The 16563-nt window shown below is 47.7% G+C and overlaps 1 protein-coding gene across 1 annotated transcript in view; it reads right to left on the bottom strand.

The window, feature by feature from the left end:
• The window catches only part of LOC311101862 (stAR-related lipid transfer protein 13-like), a gene marked incomplete at its 5' end in the record, with an annotated part of 95345 nt that overhangs the window by 55529 nt on the left and 23253 nt on the right, over positions 1 to 16563 (bottom strand). The window contains one exon of the mRNA XM_084143080.1: positions 4946 to 4976. Coding sequence (XP_083999206.1) covers positions 4946 to 4976 — 31 coding nt within the window. The remainder of the gene's footprint in view (positions 1 to 4945; positions 4977 to 16563) is intronic.

Below are 16563 nucleotides of genomic sequence, written 5' to 3' on the forward strand. Positions count from 1 at the left end.
TGATGTGCCAATGGTGGAACAGAGATGAGTCAAACAAAGATAGAAAGACAAATCTACTGGATGATTACCACCAGCCTGGCCTGGAGTTATATAACAGGCAGTGGTGCGTCATCTGGACCCATGGACCTAGAGCAGGGATTTAGAATACTGTATATACTGACTGAGCCAGCACAGACCTCGTTTTACACCAAGATGAATGATCACACTGACCACAGCCATGTTATGGGAGTCTGGGGAGAAGAAACAGCTTGGCAGAATGCAGAACTTCACAGCAGTATTATTCTACATTATCTCTGATAGTGTTTCCAAGTGTTCTAATGTTCCTGTTATAGTGTTCCCAAGTGTTCTAGGAATGGTCCCTGTGGCAGCATTGATTGACTACACTTAGCTTCAGTCAAGTTCATATTAGTGGTGCAGAACTCTATAGTAAATCCCATATAAACAAAACAGGACAGTCAGCATCCATTTGATTAAGAAACCTCAAAAAGGGGCCTCCCGAGTGGCGCAGCGGTCTAAGGCACTGCATCGCAGTGTTGCGGCGTCACTACAGCTTGGGGTTAGATCCCAGGCTGTGTCATTACTGGCTGTGACTGGGAGTCCCATAGGGCGGCCCACAATTGGCCCAGCGTCGTCCGGGTTAGGGGAGGGTTTGGCTGGGGGGGCTTTACTTGGCTCATCGCGCTCTAGCGACTCCTTGTGGCGGGCCGGGCGCCTGCAGGCTGACTTCCTCTGACACATTGGTGCGGCTGGCTTCCGGGTTAAGCGAACGGGTGTTAAGAAGCGCGGTTTGGCGGATCATGTTTCGGGGGACGCATGACTCGACCTTCGCCTCTCCCGAGCCCGTTGGGGAGTTGCAGCGATGAGACTAGATCGTAATCATGGAATTGGGGAGAAAAATGGGGGTAAAAAGTACACAAATTATATTAAATAGAAACCTCAAAAAGATTAAGTCTACTCACAACTAATCGCTATATATTAATAAACTAGAGTATAGGCTGATCTTACGTGAGGATGACATGGTGGGGGTGTAATCATGTAGTGCATGATGATGAGGACTCCTCCATGGTTAACTAGTCAGTCAGTACTCTGTATAGTTGATCAAAGCAGCAGCCTGACAGCAGAGTCAATAGGACCAGCAGGATACCTCAAGTCCTTATTATAACAAGGTGAAATTGAAGAGTGAAGAGGAAATAAACTAAAGAAGAAAGCCAGTTTAACAAAGAGTCTTAAAGACGTGTCCTTTTTCCTGGTGAGGGAAGTCAGCCAGGTTGTTGGATGCTTTGCCCTGAAGTCATTCACAGAGAGGTGTGAGGAACGCAGTGTCTAAATAACCCAATGGAGCCTTCAGACACGGAGTGTCTTATTAAGAGAATGAACCCTTTCCACACAATTCTTCCTTTGTTTTCACAGAATAACTGGCTTTAGATTGCACCAGTCAACCCAGATTAGAGGATATATTCAGAGAGGAGATCTGTGTGTGTGTTTGTGTTTGTGTGTATGTGTTTGTGTGTGAGCGTGTTGTGCGTGTTTGTATGGGTGTGTGTTTCCGTGCACAGGCATGCATGTGTGTATGTGGTCTAGGACAGTGATAGACAGTTCTAGGGCACTGCAGTGTCCTGTCCCCTCACTGTGAGAGAGCAGGTCAGCCAAGGTGATGTTTACCATAACAAAACACCCGGACGGTTATTATGGCTTCAGGTTACAGGCCACGTCTGAACGACACAGCGGCTAAGTGTAGCTGCTATGTTCGTGGACTGTTCTTTGTCTAGATCCCTCTCTCCATCTCCCTGTCTCCATCTCTTCATTTTACATTTTACATTTTAGTCATTTAGCAGACGCTCTTATCCAGAGCGACTTACAGTTAGTGAGTGCATACATTTTCATACTACATATTCGTCTTCTCTCTCCATCCCTCTCCCGTTGAGAGATTTTACAGACGACTGTAAAATGTTGGTAAAATGTTCTAAAAATAAGCTGTTGGATTTTGTTAAAACAATCCAAACTGTCCCTGAGCCTGTCCTTCTGGGAGCTGAGGGAAAACAAACAAAAATATTCTGGGGTTTAAAAACATTTCTAGTTGGACAGAAAGGTCTGGCGTTTTCCCATAGATGCTTGGAGTTTCCTCTCAACATCAAATAAAATAAAATCCAATTGTATTGGTCACATACACATATTTAGCAGATGTTATTGCGGGTGTAGCAAAATGCTTTTGAGAACATAGCAACAGATATACAACAGATATACAACAGATATAACGATCGGTATAGAGTTTAAAGGCCATAAACTATGGTCAGGAGATAACACATCAAATACATTCAGGCCACACAGGCCATGGTTCAGAGAGATGAGGATTCAAGCCTCTGTCTGACTTGTGGTTCTCCTCACCTCTACCCCAGTGAGCTGACCACCCTAACCTCTACCCTAGACATTGCGCGTGTGTGTGTGCGTGGTGTGTTTAGTGACACGCGGGGCTATTTGGGATATGGGCCCAGAGAGGTTTCCTCGGCTGGACTATGTCACTATAACGAGGTGAACAGGTGGTTATGATGACTGGTGCTATGCTATAGTCTGTGTCCCAAATGGCACCCTATTCCCTATATAGTGCACTACTTTTGACCAGGCCCAAATGGCTCTGGTCAGCAGTAGTGAATTATATAGGGGATAGGGTGCCATTTGGGATGCATCCATAGATTCTGCAGACCATCTGGTCCAGTAACATGACATCATACAGTCTCTACAGTCTCTACGGTACGGCTGTCAAATATAAGCAGAGAATATCAGAGCTCAGAGTTAGCTTCATTTCTATACGTCATCATTATCATCATCATCATCATCATCATCCTACTCACAGTTATTATCCTGACTGTGTGTGTGTCTCAAATGGCACCCTATTCCCTGTATTGTGCACTACTTTTCACCAGAGCCCCATATGTGCTATGGTCAAAAGTAGTGCACTATATAGGGAGAAGGGTGCCATTTGGGACGCAATCTGTGTTTCCATTGAAAACAGATGTTCCGTTAACTACGGTTCTCTTACTGTTAGTGATTCTGACCACATCACATTGACTTTGACACTGACTTTGGTCTGGCTTACTTCAGCCAGGATATGGTGCTAAAAGGGAAACGGCATGTCGAGAGTCTTGTGGCTAAATATACTGTACGCTATTAAAGCAGAGAGGGTAGAAACACACTGTACTATAATATGACATCAACAGAACCATGGGGAAGGAAATGTCTTGGTTGTGTTGACAAACAGTCCATAGATTTACAACCCTTACTCTAGGGTTAGCGTGCTGTAGCTGTGAGCAGTGATACGTCACTCTGGATTACCCTGGTGTGAGTGGTGATAATTCACAGAGCTGTAAAGTTGTATGTTAAGAGCGCGTCATAAATCACAGCCAGACCACACAGCAGACATTCCTACCTATAGGGGAGAGTGATGGAATGTGAACAGGGTCTCCTGTACATTACTGACATACCCCCTGTTACCCCCTGTTACCCACCCTGATCGTAGAATTCATGTGAGAGTGGAACCTGAGACAAAAATGGCATCGCCCCGTAATCTCCCAGCTACCCCCAGGGCCACATCACAACACAACAAATAGTTCCCTCAGCAGTAACTATGTAGTACTAGTAACAATGATCTGGCATGCCTCCTAATTTTAACTACGTCCCGCCAAGCCAGGCTGTCAGTATAAATAGGCCTTTAAAAGGAAAGCCTGACAGGCTGTGTGTCGGGAGGGACATTCTCTGGACATTCTCTAGACACTGCTGGGGAGTGAAACCTGGACCCTGGCTGGAACACCTGTCCCCATTCGTAACTCACAACCACATTGTTTCAGAGCAATAGCCATACCACCCTGCGGAACAAGCACTAGCAGACAAGCCTTATGTGACTGACTGGGTTTGAAACCATGCAGGTCTTATGTACGCTAAAATACTGTGTTAGCCCGCTGAGCTAAAGTCCAGGCATTGGCTCGGGGAGCTAATGCAAGACTTCAGGTCTCATGCAAGGTTACTCATCACCCGAGAATGGTTCACCGAACCACCTCTGTTAAACTTGGAATGCTCCCTGAAAGACACAGCAGATGCTGGACTAACAAAGCAGACCCTGGACTAACAGAGCATACCCTGGACTAACAGAGCATACCCTGGCTAAGAGCAGACCCTGGGCTAACAGAGCAGACCCTGGACTAACAGAGCAGACCCTGGGCTAACAGAGCAGACCCTGGGCTAACAGAGCAGACCCTGGGCTAACAGAGCAGACCCTGGCTAACAGAGCAGACCCTGGACTAACAGAGCAGACCCTGGCTAACAGAGCATACCCTGGACTAACAGAGCATACCCTGGACTAACAGAGCATACCCTGGACTAAGAGAGCATACCCTGGCTAACAGAGCAGACCCTGGCTAACAGAGCAGACCCTGGCTAACAGAGCAGACCCTGGGCTAACAGAGCAGACCCTGGCTAACAGAGCAGACCCTGGACTAACAGAGCAGACCCTGGCTAACAGAGCAGACCCTGGCTAACAGAGCATACCCTGGACTAACAGAGCATACCCTGGACTAACAGAGCAGACCCTGGCTAACAGAGCAGACCCTGGGCTAACAGAGCAGACCCTGGACTAACAGAGCATACCCTGGACTAACAGAGCATACCCTGGACTAACAGAGCATACCCTGGACTAAGAGAGCATACCCTGGACTAACAGAGCAGACCCTGGACTCAAAGAGCTAAGCAGGGCTGCTAAAGACAATCTAAAGACAATCTAATGACAGTGACTATGTCCCAAATTGCACCGTATTCCATATATGGTGCACTACTTTTGAACAGGGCACATAGGGGCTCTGGTCCAAAGTAGTGCACTATGTAGGGAATAGGGTTCCATTTGGGCTACATCCCAGATTCAAAACACAGCCTGGTGAAACATGTACACATGCCTTACCTGCTCCTGCATTGGTCATCTTACTGCACATCTGCAAAAAAGAGAAATAGACAATGGTTAGTCACACAACAGTAGAGTGTACTGCAGCCCTCAATACCGCTCTAACTGCATGGCTGTCACAAACAAACAACAAAACAGATTGGTTGAAGAATACACAAACAACTTTTCAAAATGTTATAAATACTACAGTGACGTACAAGTCAGGTGTCTGTGGCATGCTAGTAATGCCACAGAGGATATATTCAGAGAGGAGAGGAGTAATGAACTGAATTGTATCCTAGTAATGCCACAGCCATAAAGAGTTAAGGGTTAATGACTGATCTATATGGCTGCTGCCTGCTTTACTGTGTTACCATAGAGACCTGATGGCTGGTTCAATATGGACAGCTGGCTCATGTTTGTACATCACTTTAGTATTTATAACAGTTTATTTATAGTAGTGTTATTAGACCAATTTAGACTAAACACATGGCTATAATCCCAAATGGCATCCTATTCTCTATAAAAGTAAAATACTGTTGACCAGGGTGCACTATAATATGGTGCTTTTACATTGAGACTTATCCCAACACCAGTGGGTCGCCAGTGTTTTATGTTAATGTAAGCGCTAGTGTTATCATCAGGAGTGTGACTCTAATGACTTGTGGTGAGCAGAATCAACAACCTCTGCATCATTCAAGACTGTTGCTTTGTGAGAAGGTGTTAAAGTTCACAGTTAGCGTTTGTTATGTAAATGCCTGTTGAAAAGTACCAGTGACCTGGGCTTAGCCCCAAGTCATGGCAGGTCCGCCGGAGCCATGGCCCAGTGAGACACGGGTGCTGGTCCATGTAGATAGAAACAGAAGTCTGAGTCTTTTGGGTAAAACACCTGGTTAAATTGTCATTGGAAACTCGCCATAAGTATTTAGGCCTGTGTGTCTCCAGAGACAATATGTTGTGATTTTAGAGGTCAGCTGGTGGTTGTGCAGCACCATGTGTGGCTGGATAGGATCTTTGCCACAGCCGGAATAGTGCACTATAAAGGGAATAGGGTGCCATTTGGGATGCAACAATGGTAGTATGAGGAAACATATCTATTACAGAGAGTAGCCTCTGTCCAACAGCAGAGCAGTGAGGTGGTTAACAGGTGGAGACATACAGGCAATATTCGGTCTCAGGCAGAACACTATGAGGTGAAGGGACTGATGTTGTTACCCAAGTATCCCTGCTTATTGACTGTGAGATTCAGCATAACAGAGTCGAATTTCATTATTACATTTCTGTCCTCTTCAGTCATAGGGTTGGAGATAAGAAGCAATGCTGACAGTGTCTCTCTCAGCTCTCTGCTCTAACCAATCATCTCATCTCATTCTGCAGACAGAGGAAACTAGGTCTACGTCCCAAATGGCACTACTTTTGACCTGGGCCCATAGCGCTGTCGAAACTCTAAACTGACGTGTATTAACATAGATCTAATAACATTTCGCTACACCCGCAATAACATCTGCTAAATATGTGTATGTGACCAATAACATTTGATTTGATTTGATTTGATTTGAACCGTCTCTGACCCACATCTAGAAATAAAGCTAAAATGAAAATTACCCTTTTAGAACTGACTGAATGGCCCCAATGGAGATACCAGTCTGCCTTTTTCTCACAGGGGCTTCAAAAACTGTCCTAGACTTCTGTCTGTCCCTCGACAGCCCAGATAAAGTCCTGTTCGTGCCCTTCCATTTTCCTCTTCACTGATTTAGTTATACCCATAGACTTGGATAGACATCGCATCATTGTATCTGTCCCATTATGGCGTCTGTGAGAACATCGGCAGCGCACCATTGAGGCCATCTCCATTTTGAAGTAGTACATTTTCTTCCCCTACTACTTCTATGAGTTGGCAAACAAAGGGTGCACACTGCCACCTAGAGTGTGTTGTTTGAACAGGTATAAAGCCAAGGTTGGCTGTTTACTGCCAACTGCAGTTATGGAATGTTTCCTCACGAGTATCATTTATTGGCTGATCCCTCCTGGTGACCTGGATGGAATTATGTGATCCTTCCTTAACCCATAGGAAGTCTCACCCAGTTTACTACTTAAAAATGGTGAAATCCTTAATAGTGCTGGCCATGCTAAAACAGGCTTTTGGACACTAGAATCCTCTATCTGTCTCTATGGTTATACCACACCGCCTCAGTTCTGAGCAATCACCACATGTCGGGTTATGGGTTAGAGGTCAGGTGACAAGACACAGAAAGAAGACACAGCCCTATCAGGAAGCTACCTCTGCTACAACAACCAAGATGTTTATATGGACTGACATGTCTGGTCTTTAGTGATTGATAACTGATCTGGTCTACCTGTCTTCTGCATTGACTAAATAAATCAACTAGTTCAGACAAAACAAGTGGAAAACATTCCTAATCTAACAGGCTATGGGACATGTCCATGCTCTACAATAGTACTCTCTGAGATGCTGCTATACATTGTAGCTGGCAATGGGATGCTGTACAAAGTTCACATGAGATCTGGAAGGAATTACATAATCCCCATCATGCATTTCTTTACGTCCCCAGTGAACAACGTTGACGTTTGTGTTTGACTTTTTCCTGCATTTCCCAACTCCCCCTACTTTCCCCCTGCGGTCTATGTAGAGTACACTCCCAGCCCCACACAGAGCCCTGTGGTCTGTGTAGGATGTATCCAAAATGGCACAAGTAGTGCACTATATAGACAATAGGGTTGCATTTGGAATGGATTTAACAGTCCTGAACACTCCCAACCCCACAGAGTGAAGTCTGAGGTTACCCCACCAATCATTCATTGTGTTTCATTTGGCATGCGCGACTAACCTGAATCACATTTGTTCACAGAGACAGACAGAGAACCCCCAAACCCATGTCTGATATTATATAACCAAACCTATAGCTGTAAATGGCTGCCTCCAAAATGGCACCCTATTCCTTACATAGTGCACTACTTTTGATCAGAGCCCCATGGGCCCTAGTCAAACGTAGTGCACTATATTGGGAATGAGGTGTCATGTGGGACGCAGCCTATGTAATATGTAACGATCCAGGCCTCTCATCATAGCTCAGGGCAGGGTAGGATGGATGAGGTCTCTCCACGGCCATTACTCTTATGTGGCTTCTAACAGCACAGCTCTAGATACTCCCTCTGGACCTCTACGCCAAGGCATAGCCATGATCCACAACCCCTAACTCATAACACGTAACTACAGGCTGAAACTCACAGGACTGAATCCATCTCTCCCCACAACATTCAGATACTTGTCTCGGTTGTAAAATAAAACCTCAGACCTGCTCTCTATGAAAATAACCCTAGTTTTACTCTCAAAGTCTAAGAAAAAATAAGGGATAGAAAGAGATCATTGGGCGACCTAGAAGCTGTCCCAGTAGACCAGCCAGTAAACCAGTAGACTAGCAAGTAGACCAGTATATCAGTAAACCAGCCAGTAGACCATTAGGCCAGCCAGTAGACCAGCAGACCAGCCAGTAGACCAGTAGACCAGCCAGTAGACCAGTAGACCAGCCAGTAGACCAGCCAGTAGACCAGTAGATCAGTAAACCAGCCAGTAGACCAGTAGACCAGCCAGTAGACCGGTAGACCAGCCAGTAGATCAGTAGACCAGCCAGTAGACCAGTAGATCAGTAAACCAGCCAGTGGACCGGTAGACCAGCCAGTAGACCATTAGGCCAGCCAGTAGACCAGCAGACTAGTAGACTAGTAGACTAGTAGACCAGCCAGTAGACCAGTAGACCAGCCAGTAGACCAGTAGATCAGTAAACCAGCCAGTAGACCAGTAGACCAGCCAGTAGACCAGTAGACCAGCCAGTAGACCAGTAGACCAGCCAGTAGATCAGTAGACCAGCCAGTAGACCAGTAGATCAGTAAACCAGCCAGTAGACCAGTAGACCAGCCAGTAGACCAGTAGACCAGTAAACCAGCCAGTAGACCAGTAGACCAGCCAGTAGACCAGTAGACCAGCCAGTAGACCAGTAGACCAGTAAACCAGCCAGTAGACCAGTAGACCAGTAGACCAGCCAGTAGACCAGTAGACCAGCCAGTAGACCGGTAGATCAGTAGACCATTAGTCCAGCCAGTAGACCAGCCAGTAGATCAGTAAACCAGTAGTCCAGCCAGTAGACCAGTAGACTAGCCAGTAGACTAGTAGACCAGCCTCATCCATCACCTCCTCTATCCAACCCCTGGACAGACAGGAAAACACCTGGCTAAATTTAGAACTCTGCTTCAATGGGTCACAACCATGTCAGAGAAGTTATCCATCACTGCTGCCTTTCTGTCCTGCTGTGAAAACATGGATGTGTGTCTGTGTGTATTTTGATCCTTTGACCCTCTGTCTGCCAGGGCCATCAGACCAGCTCCATCCTGCCATGTTCTGAGGAGGAACTATCTGTCTCTGTTAGAAGTGTCAGGTCTCAGGGCACACGTGGAATGCTGCATCTGCAGTCATGTTGAGACACACAGGAGCATAGCAACGTGCTGCAGAACATTCCAACACATAACACCGAACACATACCTGATGGTCTCACCCTCACGCATCAAACACAGAACACGCCACATACCTGGGGGTCTCACCGTCACGTATTCAACACATAACACATACCTCACAGTCACTATGCATTGGGTGCAGGAGGAGATGGAACCAGAATATTAAGAATAAAATACCCTTTCCATCTAGCAAACCATTGTGGACGGGAATCTGTATGTCAGTACGACAGGGGTCATGTTGAGACCACCCGAAAAATGGTGACCCTAACCTAGAGACAGGCAGGGTCAGGGGAACAGCCATAACAACGTCCTGTCAAACGCTGACTCCAAACATTCTGCATGTGTTCCTAATGGCACCCTATTCCCTATATAGTGCACTGCTTTTGGTCAAAAGTAGTGCACTATATAAAGAATAGGGTGTCATTTGAGACGCAACCTCTCTATCAGCTCATAACATTCCAATCACATCACATGCTGCAGTAGTTAGTTACCATGGTCAGGTTATTCTGAGCCCCTCATCATGACAGCAGCAGCTCAGACTCTAACATCATATTCTCTCTCTCCACTGCTTTCACACCCACTCCAAAACTCTCATGTAAGAGGCCGAGGGGTGTGTGCATGCATGCGGTAGGGGTGGTCTAGATCCTGGAATCAGCCTGGGGCTTCTAGGGAAGTAATCATTAACCCTGGCCTGAGGTCAGTGTTACAGAGCCTGGCGCGCACACACACACACACACACACACACACACACACACACACACACACACACACAGGGAGACACAGTGTTTCCCGGCCAGACGTTGGAACCATTGACAGTGGGTTAGGGTTAGGACATTGTGTACAGTGTGAAGGTGGTCTCCATGCAGCCTGTCTGTCTCTGACTCAGACCTTGGTGGTGTTCCGCATGCCTCTGCAGCTTTCTGACTCTATAATCTGCTCTGAGACTCTGAGAACCAGAATGCATCAGGACTGGAGAGCACAAAGCCACATCATTCTGTTCCCACCAATCTAATTAGTCATTCACCTGTCGAATCTGATCCTGATCCAGACATGGTACCTATACAGACACAGGCCGTTAGCAGGGTTTCCATACAGCCGACACAAAACATACCTAGCACCACCTCTCCATCTGACACTTGCTGCATCGCTTCCCTTGCTAAGCCTGTCTAATAGGCAGACTAACACCTGACCTGGGGACAGTAAACCACTCAGCTGTCACACACACACACACTTCCTGTGTACACACTTTGTAAAACAAGGAACAGAAGAGGATACAATGGACAGCTCTGCTTTGGACATCTCATTATATCCAAACCGGTATGGATGGCCTTTATACAGTGCATTCGGAAAGTGTAGCTCAGTTGGTAGAGCATGGTGCTTGCAACGCGAGGGTTGTGGGTTCGATTCCCACGGGGGGCCAGTATGAAAAAATAATAATTATGCACTCACTAACTGTAAGTCGCTCTGGATAAGAGCGTCTGCTAAATGACTAAAATGTAAATGTATTCAGACCCCTTGACTTTTTCCACATTTCGTATTCAAAATGTATTAAATTGTTGTTTTTTGCTCATCAATCTACACACAATACCACATAATTACAAAGCAAAAACAGGTTTTTAGAAATGTTTGCAAACGTATTAAAAATAAAAAAACAGAAATATCACATTTACATACGTTTTCAGACCCTTTACTCAGTACTTTGTTGAAGCACCTTTGGCAGTGATTACAGCCTCGAGTCTTCTTGGGTATGACGCTACAAGCTTGGCACACCTGCAAGTGTCTTCACTGACATTTTCAACCTGGCCCTGACCGAGTCTGTAATACCTACATGTTTCATGCAGACCACCATAGTCCCTGTGACCAAGAAAGCGAAGGTAACCTGTCTAAATGACTACCGCCCCGTAGCACTCACGTCGGTAGCCATGAAGTGCTTTGAAAGGCTGGTCATGGCTCACATCAACACCATCATCCCGGAAACCCTAGATCCACTCCAATTCGCATACCGCCCCAAAAGATCCACAGATGACGCAATATCAATCGCACTCCACACTGCCCTTTCCCACCTGGACAAAAGGAACACCTATGTGCGAATGCTGTTCATTGACTACAGCTTAGCGTTCAACACCATTGTGCCCACAAAGCTCATCACTAAGCTAAGGACCCCCTGTACAAAACACCCTCCCTCTGCAACTGGATCTTGGACTTCTGAACGTGGCCAACCCACCACGAAGAACCACAACAAGACCCCACAGAGCAAACATCCTGCCACGTTGACCACCAACAACTAAAGGCCCAAGCAACGACTCCAACACAGTCCCCTCCTGTACACCCTGTTCACCCACGACTGCATGGCAAGCACGACTCCAACACCATCATTAAGTTTGCTGACGACACAACATGGTAAGCCTGATCACCGACAATGACAGCCACTGACTCAACCTTGCAGACAGGGAGCAGACACAACCTCTACTCAACATAGCAAGACAAAGCCATCTGATCGTGGACTACAGGAAAGGAAGGGCCTAGAGAGAAGTCTGACCCCCAGCACAAAACGACCTCCAGGTCCACAACTTATTCACACCAACCCCTACACCAACACCTTTTCCCCCTCAGGAGACTGAAAAGATTTGGCATGGGTCCCCAGATCCTCAAATTGTTCTACAGCTGCACCATCGAGAAAATCCTGACCGGTTGCATCACCGCCTGGTGTGGCAACTGCTCGGCCTCCGACCGTAAGGCGCTACAGAGGGTAGTGTGTATGGCCCAGTACATCAGTGGGGCCAAGCTTCCTGCCATCCACGACCTACACTACCGGTCAAAGGTTTTAGAACACCTACTCATTCAAGGGTTTTGCTTTATTTTGACTTTCTACATTGTAGAATAATAGTGAAGACATCAAAACTATGAAATAACACATATGGAATCATGTAGCAACCAAAAAAGTGTTAAACAAATCAAAATATATTTTATATTTGAGATTCTTCAAGTAGCCACCCTTTGCCTTGATGACAGCTTTGCACACTCTTGGCATTCTCTCAACCAGCTTCACCTGGAATGATTTTCCAACAGTCTTAAAGGAGTTCCCACATATAATGAGCACTTGTTGGCTGCATTTCCTTCACTCTGCGGTCCGACTCATCCCACAAAATCACAATTTGGTTGAGGTCGGGGGATTGTGGAGGCCAGGTCATCTGATGCAGCACTCTCCTTCTTGGTAAAATAGCCCTTACACAGCCTGGAGGTGTGTTGGGTCATTGTCCTGTTGAAAAACAAATGATAGTCCCACTAAGCCCAAACCAGATGGGATGGCATATTGCTGCAGAATGCTGTAGTAGCCATGCTGGTTAAGTGTGCCTTGAATTCTAAATAAATCATAGACAGTGTCACCAGCAAAGCCCCCCAACACCATAACAACTCCTCCTCCATGCTTTACGGTGGGAAATACACATGCGGAGATCATCTGTTCACCCACACATGTCTCGCAAAGACAAATCTCCAATTTGGACTCGACCAAAGGACACATTTCCACCGGTCTAATGTCCATTGCTTGTGTTTCTTGGCCCAAGCAAGTCTCTTCTTATTATTGGTGTCCTTTATTAGTGGTTTCTTTGCTGCGATTCAACCATGAAGGCCTGATTCACAGTCTCCTCTGAACAGTTGATGTTGAGATGTGTCTGTGACTTGAACTCTGTTAAGCATTTATTTGGGCTGCATTTTCTGAGGTGCAGTTAACTCTAATGAACTTATCCTCTACAGCAGCGGTAACTCTGGGTCTTCCATTCCTGTGGCGGTCCTCATGAGAGCCAGTTTCATCATAGCGCTTGATGGTTTTTGTGACTGCACTTGAAGAAACTTTTAAAGTTCTTGAAATGTTCCGTATTGACTGACCTTCATGTCTTAATGTAATGATGGACTGTCGTTTCTCTTTGCTTATTTGAGCTGTTCTTGCCATAAAATGGACTTGGTATTTTACCAAATAGGGCTACCCCCCTTCACCCCAGTCTAAGGTCCTGAGCGCTCTGGAGCAGGTTTTCATCAAGGATCTCTCTGTACTATGCTCCGTTCATCTTTCCCTCGATCCTGACTAGTCTCCCAGTCCCTGCCACTGATAAAAAAATCCCCACAGCATGATGCTGCCACCACCATGCTTCGCCATGGGATGGTGCCAGGTTTCCTCCAGACGTGACGCTTGGCATTCAGGCCAAATAATTCAATCTTGCTTTCATCAGACCAGAGAATCTTTAGGTGACTTTTGGCAAACTCCAAGAAGGCTGTCATGTGCCTTTTATTGAGGAGTGGCTTCCGTCTGACCACTCTACCATAAAGGCCTGATTGGTGGAGTGCTGCAGAGATGGTTGTCCTTCTGGAAAGTTCTCCCATCTTCACAGAGGAACTCTGGAGCTCTGTCAGAGTGACCATCGGGTTCTTGGTCACCTCCCTGACCTCTCCATAACGGAGACTGAGGCCATGGAGAAGTATGTGGCGGAGACCCTGAAACAGGGGTTAATCAGACGCTCTACCTCTCCTGCCTCCGCCAGCTTCTTCTTCATTGACTACCGGGGGCTGAACGCAGTCACCACCAAGTACCATTACCCCCTCCCTCTGGTTCCGTCGGCCATCGAGCAGCTGTGAGGGGCCCGGTACTTTACCAAGTTGGACCTAAGGAGTGCCTACAACCTTATCTGAATCCGGGAAGGAGACGAGTGGAAGACGGCATTCAGCACTACCTCAGGCCACTATGAATACTGCGTCATGCCCTACGGCCTCGCCAACGTACCTTCCGTGTTCCAGTCCTTCGTCAATGACGTGTTCCGTGTACATCGACGATATCCTGATCTACTCGGCTACGTTCGAGGAGCATGTCAGGGATGTCAGAGCGGTCCAACTCTGCCTCTGGGTACACAGCCTGTTGGTGAAGGGGGAGAAATGCGAATTCCACCAACAGGCCATCTCCTTCCTGGCATACAGGATCAGTCCTCAGGGGATGTTCATGGAAAGAGTGAAGACGGACGCTGTCAGGTCATGGTCAGTCCCCACCACCATCAAGGACCTACAGAGCTTCCTGGGCTTCACAAATTTCTACCGGCGTTTCATCAGGTCCTTCAGCTCCATAGCCGCCCCGCTCACCTCTCTCCTTAGAGGGGGGGGGGGTGGCTCAGAAGCTGGCCTGGAACCCTGCGGCTGACGCTGCTTCAAGAGGCTGCCGGTTGCATCACCGCCTGGTATGGCAACTGCTCGGCCTCCGACCGTAAGGCGCTACAGAGGGCTCTGTCAGATTGGATGGGGAGCATCACTGCACAGCTATTTTCAGGTCTCTCCAGAGATGTTCGATGGGTTTCAAGTCCGGGCTCTGGCTGGGCCACTCAAGGACATTAAGAGACTTTTCCCGAAGCCACTCCTGTGTTGTCTTGGCTGTGTGCTTAGGGTCGTTGTCCTGTTGGAAAGTGAACCTTCACCCCAGTCTAAGGTCCTGAGCGCTCTGGAGCAGGTTTTCATCAAGGATCTCTCTGTACTATGCTTCGTTCATCTTTCCCTCAATCCTGACTAGTCTCCCAGTCCCTGCCACTGATAAAAAAATCCCCACAGCATGATGCTGCCACCACCATGCTTCGCCATGGGATGGTGCCAGGTTTCCTCCAGACGTGACGCTTGGCATTCAGGCCAAATAATTCAATCTTGCTTTCATCAGACCAGAGAATCTTTAGGTGACTTTTGGCAAACTCCAAGAAGGCTGTCATGTGCCTTTTAATGAGGAGTGGCTTCCGTCTGACCACTCTACCATAAAGGCCTGATTGGTGGAGTGCTGCAGAGATGGTTGTCCTTCTGGAAAGTTCTCCCATCTTCACAGAGGAACTCTGGAGCTCTGTCAGAGTGACCATCGGGTTCTTGGTCACCTCCCTGACCTCTCCATAACGGAGACTGAGGCCATGGAGAAGTATGTGGCGGAGACCCTGAAACAGGGGTTAATCAGACGCTCTACCTCTCCTGCCTCCGCCAGCTTCTTCTTCATTGACTACCGGGGGCTGAACGCAGTCACCACCAAGTACCATTACCCCCTCCCTCTGGTTCCGTCGGCCATCGAGCAGCTGCGAGGGGCCCGGTACTTTACCAAGTTGGACCTAAGGAGTGCCTACAACCTTATCTGAATCCGGGAAGGAGACGAGTGGAAGACGGCATTCAGCACTACCTTAGGCCACTATGAATACTGCGTCATGCCCTACGGCCTCGCCAACGTACCTACCGTGTTCCAGTCCTTCGTCAATGACGTGTTCCGTGTACATCGACGATATCCTGATCTACTTGGCTACGTTCGAGGAGCATGTCAGGGATGTCAGAGCGGTCCAACTCTGCCTCTGGGTACACAGCCTGTTGGTGAAGGGGGAGAAATGCGAATTCCACCAACAGGCCATCTCCTTCCTGGCATACAGGATCAGTCCTCAGGGGATGTTCATGGAAAGAGCGAAGACGGACGCCGTCAGGTCATGGTCAGTCCCCACCACCATCAAGGACCTACAGAGCTTCCTGGGCTTCACAAATTTCTACCGGCGTTTCATCAGGTCCTTCAGCTCCATAGCCGCCCCGCCCACCTCTCTCCTTAGGGAGGGGGGGGGCTCAGAAGCAGGCCTGGAACCCTGCGGCTGACGCTGCTTCAAGAGGCTGAAGGAGAGGTTCACAACTGCGCCCCTCCTAAAATACCCAGATCCAGCTCGTCCTTTCATCCTGGAGGTGGACGCATCTGAGAAGGGTATGGGTGGGGTCCTCTCCCAGCAGCATGGTAAGCCAGATAAAATGTATCCCTGTGCCTTTTTCTTGAAAAAGATTACACCCGCAGAGAGGAACTATGGAGTTGGAGACAGGGAGCTGTTGCCGGTGGTCCTCGCTCTGGAGGAATGGAGACACTGGCTGGAGTGCGCAGTCCATCCATTCCGGATTCTCACTGAACACCGGAATTTAGAGCACATATGGGTAGCAGAAGGACCAAGCCGACCGTCACCGCAGTGAGGCCCCCGTATTCCAGCCTGGTGATCGTGTCTGGCTGTCCACTAAAAACCTCCCTCTCCGCCTGCCCTGCAAGAAACTGAGCCCCTGGTTTGTGGGGCCGTTTAAGG

This window comes from Coregonus lavaretus (assembly GCF_964263955.1).
Source record: "Coregonus lavaretus genome assembly, chromosome: 26".
Taxonomy (NCBI): domain Eukaryota; kingdom Metazoa; phylum Chordata; class Actinopteri; order Salmoniformes; family Salmonidae; genus Coregonus; species Coregonus lavaretus.